At 34.7% G+C, this 8,730-nt stretch overlaps 2 protein-coding genes across 6 annotated transcripts; one reads left to right on the top strand and one right to left on the bottom strand.

Moving 5' to 3' along the window:
* The first annotated feature begins 313 nt into the window (after nt 1-313).
* Nucleotides 314-4,483, top strand: LOC122582006 (proline--tRNA ligase, cytoplasmic-like). Of its 5 annotated transcripts, none has more exons than XM_043754343.1 (13): nt 314-351; nt 465-558; nt 941-1,014; nt 1,316-1,408; nt 1,508-1,624; nt 1,729-1,916; nt 2,050-2,116; nt 2,222-2,344; nt 2,614-2,766; nt 2,855-3,142; nt 3,216-3,434; nt 3,965-4,058; nt 4,168-4,483. In XM_043754343.1, exons 2-13 carry the CDS (start codon nt 495-497, stop codon nt 4,230-4,232), a joined length of 1,545 nt encoding a protein of 514 aa, XP_043610278.1. In that variant the 5' UTR covers nt 314-351; nt 465-494; the 3' UTR covers nt 4,233-4,483. The 5 variants fall into 5 exon arrangements, with proteins under 5 accessions (XP_043610278.1, XP_043610277.1, XP_043610281.1 ...); XM_043754346.1 differs by having other exon boundaries at nt 326-341; XM_043754345.1 differs by lacking the exon at nt 314-351 and adding an exon at nt 369-386.
* Nucleotides 4,484-5,387: 904 nt separating this feature from the next.
* LOC122581513 (NAC domain-containing protein 76-like) lies at nt 5,388-6,799 on the bottom strand. The gene is made up of 3 exons (XM_043753744.1): nt 6,628-6,799; nt 6,206-6,498; nt 5,388-6,014 (listed from the first exon to the last, which is right to left on the bottom strand). Exons 1-3 carry the CDS (start codon nt 6,797-6,799, stop codon nt 5,388-5,390), a joined length of 1,092 nt encoding a protein of 363 aa, XP_043609679.1.
* Nucleotides 6,800-8,730: the final 1,931 nt, after the last annotated feature.

The raw sequence follows: 8,730 nt of genomic DNA on the forward strand, positions 1-8,730 counted from the left end.
TTCAAGGACGGAAGGGGCCGGACTCTATTATAAGAACCGGCCTTAGAATTCCCGCTCAAATCGCCATAGAGGTTTTTTTTTATGCACATATACATTATACTCCGTATTTCCTTTTTTAGACTTTTGACTTGAAAAAATTTCTTGCGGGTCACTCATTACTAAAATATGACAACTTTTTTTTTTATTATTATTTTCAATCCAACGTAGACAAAAAACAAAAAAACAAAAAAACCAGACTTGGAGCCCAAGTATGCGCTTTATGTATATATATATATATATATATATATATGAAAAATCTTTTTAGAACCCACTGCACGTAACTAATAATTCTAGCTAGCTAGGTGTTGTCTTGTATGAGTTTGTCACGCACGATTATTGTAGTCGTTGTATAATTATATATTCTCAGCTCGATCAATGTTAATTTGCTCGATCGTCTAATTAAGTAGATTATTAATTAATTGCAGGAACTTAAGTGATCGAGATTATAAAATATAATGGATGGTGGAAAAGAAGATAACAATGCCAACAACACATCTAATGTTGTTCCCAAATCCAGCAGTAAGCAGTTTATTATATATATATGTGTGTGTGTGTGTGTTACTTGTGGTTTTTGATATTTTAAGTTAAATTAGAAGAATTCAATGTGAATATTATATATATATATATATAGTGCTTTAATTTGTTGAGAATTTCATTGGTAATTAGTCAAGGACGTTTAATTAGTACGCTAGTTTTTGATTGATTGATCGATCTTATGCATTATAGAAAAAAAATTTGATGTTTGGAACAAAGTTTGAAATCATATATTTAATGACGAGTAATTTTTATTTGGGCTCGATTGAGTAATGTATGACTGCACACATAGATATGATGCTTGAATGTTACATATAAATCCATACGTGTTCCCTTTTTTAACTTTATAAAGAATTTGTGACTGCAGAGGGAAGGAAGAAGGAGACTGGTCTAGGCCTTACCCATACTAAAGATGGCAACTTTGGGGAATGGTATTCTGAGGTGTATATATATATATATATATGGTGTGTTTTTCTTGGTTAAAAGGGTGGGCTGAATAATTTATTGAACACAAGAGTGGACTACAATTTTCGTGAATGAATCATCGATCGGTTCATCATGTAAGAAAAAAGTTGAATGAGATGGGTTTCTTTGCATTGTTGATGTACAGAAATTTTAGTTGACCAACTTTTGGACGATTACACACATCTCATACCTTCAAGAATTGTAGTGATCGATGGTTCCCCTGTCATGTCAATTTCTAATTAATTAGCTAGTATTATCTTTTTTTTCTTATATATAGGTTGTTACAAAAGGTGAAATGATTGAATATTCTGATATATCTGGCTGTTATACTCTCCGGCCAACGTCAACGCACATTTGGAGGATATTGCAAGTAAGCCCAGAGCAATAAGTTTAGTTTGAGCTCCGGCCTGCTCTTTTCTTTTTGACACCAGGCCGGTTAACTTTTTTTTTTCCTACACTTTGTTTGCAGAAATTTTTTGAGCCAGAAATAGAGAAGATGGAGGTTGAAGAATGCTACTTTGAACTTTTTGTGTCTAATAAATCTCTACAAAAGGAAAAGGATCACATACAGGGTTTTGCTCCTGAGGTGTGTTTTACATATTAATTTGGCGGTTTTAGCTTATGGCTGTCTAGTGTGCATAGCTCTTTGTACTGTAGTATATACTCTTTTAACTTTTTTAAAATTTTCAGGTTGCTTGGGTCACAAGATCCGGTGACTCCGATTTGGAAAATCCCATTGCTATTCGCCCAACAAGCGAAACTATCATATATCCAAAATTCTCTAAGTGGATCAGGGGACATCGTGACCTGCCCAAAAAAGTTTATCAATATTGTAATGTTGTTCGATGGGAGTTGAGTAACCCTACTCCATTTATCAGGTGCATGTTCATATCCCTAGTTATTTTGCATGTCAACTCATAGCGTCATGATTTTTTTAGTCAAGCTGCTCATCCATCATCATTTTAATTTGGTTTTTGTCTCATATCAATTCTAAAAATACCATTATCGTAGATGTCGTGAGTTTCTTTGGCAAGAAGGGCACACGGCTCATGCAACGAAAGAGGAGGCAGACATTGAGGTATTATAGAGTACTAATTTATTGATACATTTGATCCAAGCATGAAAAGATGAATTTGTTTTATGGTAAGATGGTCTGTCTAACTGTCAATAATGATGTTTTTAGGTTCTACAAATTCTGGAATTATACAGGCGCCTATATGAGGAGTACTTGGCCGTACCTGTTATCAAAGGCAAAAAAAGCGAACTAGAGAAGTTTGCAGGTGGTCTTTATACAACTACTGTTGAGGTATACTTAATTACTCATATCAGCTAGGACTTATGAAATGTAATGGTTTGGTCAATAAGTTGTTAGATCGGTTGTCTTTTAGTATATATAAAGATAAAGATTGTTTATAATATGTTGTCTATGTGATCATAGTTAACACATTGATTATCTACTATAAAATTTATACTTGAAAATGGCCGATATTAATCCAAACCAGTAAATCTGTCATCTTGTTGTTTTAAATAATTGTTATAGTATGATTGTCATTATGAGCGCTTCCATGCTTGCAGGCGTTTATTCCAAATACAGGACGTAGCGTACAAGGTGCAACGTCCCATTGCTTGGGCCAGAATTTTGCTAAGATGTTTGAGGTGAAGTTCGAGGATGAAAAAGGTGAAAAAGCTTTGGCCTGGCAGAACTCATGGGGATACAGTATTAGGATGGTAACTGATTAGTTTTCATTAGCCCTTATTACCACCGTATATATAATTATATATTTAAGTTCTTTTAAGCAACTCTATGTTTTGGCAGATTGGGGTAATGGTTATGGTGCACAGTGATGATAAAGGCCTGGTCATGCCTCCTAAAGTTTCAGCAGTTCAAGTTATTGTGATTAATGTGCCCCACAACGATTCAGATGTTAATAGAAAAATAGAAAATGCATGCTTGGAGACGGTAGAAGCTTTATGTGCCATGGGTATACGTGTGAAACAAGACCCCAGAGATAACTATACACCTGGATGGAAGTATGCTCACTGGGAAATGAAAGGTGTTCCTTTGAGAATCGAAATAGGTTCAAGGGACCTGGAAAATAAGCAGGTAAAATGAAGATGTTCATTCTTTATAACTGCAAGTGTGTTAGTATATAACAGCCGGAAATATTTGTTTTTAGGTACGCACTGTTCGTCGTGACAACGGCGCAAAGGTCAATGTTCCCATGGCCGGGCTTGCTGATACAGTAAAAGTGATGTTGGATGACATTCAACAAAGCATGTTTTTAGTTGCTAAAGACAAACGGGATGCGTGTGTCCAAGTTATAAAAACATGGGATGAATTCATTGAAGCATTGGGCCAAAAGAAGTTGATCTTGGCTCCATGGTGTGACGAAGAGGTAAGAGTTTCTACTATGTAATGGGCATTTTGGGTATTTTGGTACAGGTTGGGCCATAAAAACGCAAGAAGTGTAATTTCCTTGAGAGTTAATAATTAGTTTGCATGATAAAAGTGGAAATAAGTTTTTTTAAATCAGCATGTTAAGTACTATGACAATAGATGTACTTCATGTTATTCAATTTTAATCTTCTCATTGGACTGAAAGATTTAGGCCTAATGCATTTAAAACACAATATCTATGTGTTCTATTTTCAATCCGTTTGTGTTATATTACCGAGTCATGTTGTATCAGTGAGTGAAATCAACCTGATATCTTTGAAGTAATTTTTTTAGGTTTCTGTTTGACCCATATGAGCTAAAACATAGCCTGAATTTGCCCATTCTAATGGGTCGAAATTACCATCTCTTATGAAGTTAAATCTGGCCGATCTCCTTGCAATCTAGACCTTTAGTTCAGATACATATTATGGTTGTAAATTATAGGTTATAGATTTATTTTGTTTAAATGTGAATGTGATACTACTTCAGGAAGTTGAGAAACATGTAAAAGCTAAAACTAAAGAGGAGTCAGGAGCCTGTAAGACGCTTTGCTCTCCAATTGATCAGCCTGAAATGCCTGAAGGTATTATTAAAAAAGACGTGTGTTAGTCATTTTCTGTTTTCTCAAATGTTTATTTCATAACTAATATGAGTAGTCTAATATGTTGCTTATGTAACTTCATGTGTGACAGGCACATTATGCTTTGCATCAGGGAAACCTGCAAAGAAATGGACTTATTGGGGACGGAGTTATTAAGATCAACTTTTTGATATTCAATGTTTCTTTTGTAATGTTTTCTATATAAGACCGATGTATGCTAAGATTCCAGAACAATTGATAGAGATTGTAAAATGGATGGATTTTGTGTTATCTTTAAATTTGACCGTTGTATGTTCTTGAAAGTTCCAAAACGTAATCATCCAAACATCTATAGAGATGCTAAAATGGGTGGCTTTTGTAATGACAAGCATATCTTAGAATGTGGTGGTTGTATGTTTTTTTTTAAACAGCTTATCTCTAAAGGTGACCATGATATGTTCTTAAAAATTCCAGGACATAATTATCCAAACACTGATAGATATGCTAAAGTGGGTGGGTTTTGTTATGGGTCAAAACAGCTTATTTTAGAATGTGGCCGTTGTATGTTCTTGAAAATTCCAGTTCATAATTTAACCAAACATCGATAGAGATGGTAAAATGGGTGGGTTTTGTAATGGGTCAAAAAGCTTATCTTTAAATGTGACCGTTGTATGTTATTGAAAGTTCTAAAACATAAACATTTATAGAGATGATAAAATGGGTGGGTTTGTAATGGGCAAAACAGTTTATCGTTAAATGCGAACCAGTTTGTACTATTAATTTGGGAAATATGATTAAACAAAGTTATTTATTACTCGTACAGTCGTACTACACCTAATTTAACCAATCATGTAAATTTGTATGTTCTTTCTTTTCGTTCTAGTTTGTGGGTGTTGGCGTGTTGCTGTTGTTCGTGCCTGTATGAACTATGGTCTGAATGGAAATACCGATCTTAATGAGCTAATACGAGTAATAAAGTCATTAGTTTATAACCCTGTATACAAGTACTATCACTGAATGTTGTAATCAATGCTTTGTGTATAACTCTCTTGTTAGAAATACATAAAGAAGGATCGACATCCTTACAAAGTATATAAAGGAAAGAAGTTAAGACCACTTGAGTGTGTTAAAACCTCTTTCAAAAGTATTACATCACTCAAATTCAGACTCAAGAGCATGTAGATATTACTGGTCCCTTACTTCTGATTGAAAAAAGAAGTGATTTATATAAGGTGGAAGACGAGAGCTCAAGAAATGACATTATATTGTCCTGTAATACTACATGAATATCCCTGTAAATATAGCCCTTTATTAAGGGAGTAATAACTTTCTCTAGTTGGAGAACTTCAAAATATCGTTTTCATACCCAAGGTATGAGGGGTTCACTTCTGGATGACGAAAAGGTTGGGAATGTGAAAGATCATTAGACGTGCCTTGATGATTGTGATGATTAAGGGTAAAGCCGGGGTGATGTTGGTTGGAAGTTAGAAGCTTGTCAAGGAAGGACCAGTCTGCAGCCACATTACTGGTAGCTAATAGTGGCTCGTCTTGTGACTGATATACAGTACTACTGCAATCACAACCAGACCGATTGACTGACATTAAACTCAACAAATTCCTTGAACAATCCATATCACTGATCATCATGTTACTAGTCCCATTATTGTAGTTGGTATTGACCAAATTACCATCATGACCCGGTGCTAGATAATACGGTGTTTGCTCGTGTGGAGAAGCCAAAAGCTGAGGAAGATGCATGGAACCATCAAATAAGGTTGCACTAGTAGTAATGTTGCGGTCATAGCTATGCACAGCTTGCAGGTGCAATTCTTTATCAACTAACTGATGGTCATCGTCTTTAACATGAAGAGTATGATCTTGATGATGATCGCCAACTTGAAATGGGCTTTTGATAAGGTCCTTTTTCTTGAACACTCGACATACAACCCAACCATCTTCCTGTTTTCGGCATACAGTTAGTAAAATCAGTTCTATAACAAGAAAATAACAAGTCTGTTGTCAAAGGCACATATATGCCCACACGGGTTCCTTTTTAAAACCAATTAATTGGAGATAGAAGGGTAGCCCATAAACTTATTTGCTGACATTTACGTATAATGTTCTAATATTCATTATAGTAAATGTGGTACCTGGACGTCAGATGGTGCAGCAGCATTCGAAAACTGATCATCTAAGCGGTATTCATGCATGATCCACTCAGTTTTCTGACCATGAGGGGCACGTCCCGTGTAAAACACAAGGGTTTTCCGCAACCCAATTCTGTTTGAATTGCTAAGAAGATGGATGGCCTTGTCCCTGCCAGTTGCTTTCCAAAATCCAGCAGTCGTAGCTCGGTTTGTCCTAGTTCCAGTAGGATACTTTTTATCCTTGTGGCTAAAGAAGTACCATTCGTTCTGTGGACCCGAACCAATGCTGCACTTATCTACATTCAAATCCATAAAATTAAGTTCATGTCAAAAAAAAAAAAAAATTCATGTCAAAAAGTATCATGAGCTAAAAACAAAAAAAAAGAAGAAGATGATAATAGATGCATAAAAGAATAGTTTCTGACCTTTAAGATCCCATGGTTCTAGTTTGTTGAGATCCACTTCTCTAATTACATCAAGATCAATGGCCTCGCAGGAAACCTTTTTCCGTAGATAGTAGTATAGCAACTCCTCATCTGTTGGATGGAACCGGAATCCTGGAGGCACCGAGAGTCTCCCATCTTCCGTAGACATCATATTATTGATCCTCTAGCTCTAGCTAGCCTTGCAAATTAGTAAAACCTACTGAATCGATTGTATTGTATGTCAAGTGAATTAATCAATTAAGTAGCTAGTTCCAACTTTCTCCATGCATATGCATGGCATTTATCAAAGAGTGCTCATAAACATAAAACTACTTCTCATATATATAAACTTAATTTCACTCACAAATATAACTTAAATAACAAACCAATATGAGTATATAAATACATTTATGCAATTAATATTTCATCAAATACTATATATACTGCTCTGAAAGTAAATTCACATAACTTATGCAAATTACTTTTATCATCGTTTTCAAAAAGTAATTTTTGCTATGAAATAACATTTATAATCATTTCCAAGAAGTAATTTTATATAGTTTAATGCATTTCCTGCTCGCCCTGAGTCCATAAATCCTGTGGATTGTCGATTTGTCATTCCTGCAAATAAACTTGTTTAAGCTAATTAATCCTTAATTTCTATCATTTCCCATGCAAATATATATGCAACACAATAGATCGGTTCAAGAGAAGTGCTACGTACGTACAATTAACAACTAGTAATTAGTTACAAGTATATATATTTTTTTGCTTACAATGTTATTAAACTTGACAAATCCAGTCAAATGAGCTTAGCTATCCAAGTCGCGGTCAAACACCCTCACCGCTTTCTTTCAATTTATTACAAACACCGAGAAGCTGAGGAAATGTTAAAAGTATGACCGATCGAAGACACATATAGACTAGTTTTAAGCTCCATTTTCGGTTAATTTCAACAATTTTTCAGCATGGAATTATTAGCCGGAGATCGAAGAGAAGATGAATGGGTTTTTTATGTAGAGAAGCTAGCTATGGAGAAAGAAAAAAAAAATGTGTGTGTGTGTGTGTGAGCGAGTTGTTGATTTATTTTATAGAGCATATATTTATTTATATATATAACGCCGTGCCTTCAAAAACAGTTAAACTTTAGCTGTATATTATACTTATAAATTTATAATTTATAATTATAGCTTTTATGAATGTATATGATGATAAAGAAAAGTATATACATGTTGATTGAGAATAGCGACGTAGATCTGACGGAGTTTGAGGATTTTGCTTTCTTCAGTCAAATCCTTATTCACGTGCCAATAAGAATATGTATATATATAGGCCGACTGTACGTATATAATTTCATGCATGTCTCCATTCGTTTTCGTTAAACATGGGAGCGGTTATCATGGAATAATAATATATACTTTTTGATCGAATTCATACTTCTACCTTTATTTGACCGAAGTTAAAAAGGTTATACACTGATACTAATCGATAAGAAGATTTCTTAATTCTTAGGTCTTCTTATAAGGACGGGAGTCTTGAACCCCAGTACTGTTCTGCCTATAAAATAGCTTCTTCAGAACTTCTTTGTCACATCATCAATTCTTTTTTTCATTTATTTAATTAACAAACACTATTCAAATATAATAAAAAAAACACATTTTATTAATAACACACAAATTACATTATTTAAAAATAAAAGACAACACAAAATTAAAAAAAAAAAACATACTAGTTGATAAAACAAACATGAAATACATAATTATTTAAATTACTTTTTATATTCATCATCTTTGATTAACATTTTCCCTAAGCCACGGTAAGGGGTTTTGTTTGCCCACCACAGGTCGTGTTGCGGGCATTTGACTTCCCAAGTACTTTTGCCTTGGTAAGCGGTTTTTGCTTTTTTTTTTTTGGTTTACTCCGCTCCCTCGGTCCCACTTCGTCATCTTCGGGAGTCCTCGTGAGGACTGAAGCAGGAGACGCACAGCAAATGACGACCGCTGCCAACGGTGTCCTGCGTCCCATCCGTCCAAGATGCTCCCAAGGCTCCCCTCTAAGCAAGGGCCTTATATATATATAAGTTAGCTTCATAAAATACGTAAA

Source organism: Erigeron canadensis, chromosome 9 (genome assembly GCF_010389155.1).
Source record: "Erigeron canadensis isolate Cc75 chromosome 9, C_canadensis_v1, whole genome shotgun sequence".
Lineage (NCBI taxonomy): Eukaryota > Viridiplantae > Streptophyta > Magnoliopsida > Asterales > Asteraceae > Erigeron > Erigeron canadensis.

What these genes read in the sequence shown, in the direction of transcription:
- LOC122582006 (XM_043754343.1), top strand. Translation starts at nt 495, where the DNA reads ATGGATGGTGGAAAAGAAGATAACAATGCCAACAACACATCTAATGTT. An exon ending in TGTTGTTCCCAAATCCAGCA is followed by an intron (nt 559 to 940) that starts GTAAGCAGTTTA and finishes TTGTGACTGCAG; the next exon opens with AGGGAAGGAAGAAGGAGACT. An exon ending in GGGACCTGGAAAATAAGCAG is followed by an intron (nt 3,143 to 3,215) that starts GTAAAATGAAGA and finishes ATTTGTTTTTAG; the next exon opens with GTACGCACTGTTCGTCGTGA.
- LOC122581513 (XM_043753744.1), bottom strand. Translation starts at nt 6,799, where the DNA reads ATGATGTCTACGGAAGATGGGAGACTCTCGGTGCCTCCAGGATTCCGG. An exon ending in AGAACCATGGGATCTTAAAG is followed by an intron (nt 6,499 to 6,627) that starts GTCAGAAACTAT and finishes ATTTGAATGTAG; the next exon opens with ATAAGTGCAGCATTGGTTCG. An exon ending in CTGCACCATCTGACGTCCAG is followed by an intron (nt 6,015 to 6,205) that starts GTACCACATTTA and finishes TGCCGAAAACAG; the next exon opens with GAAGATGGTTGGGTTGTATG.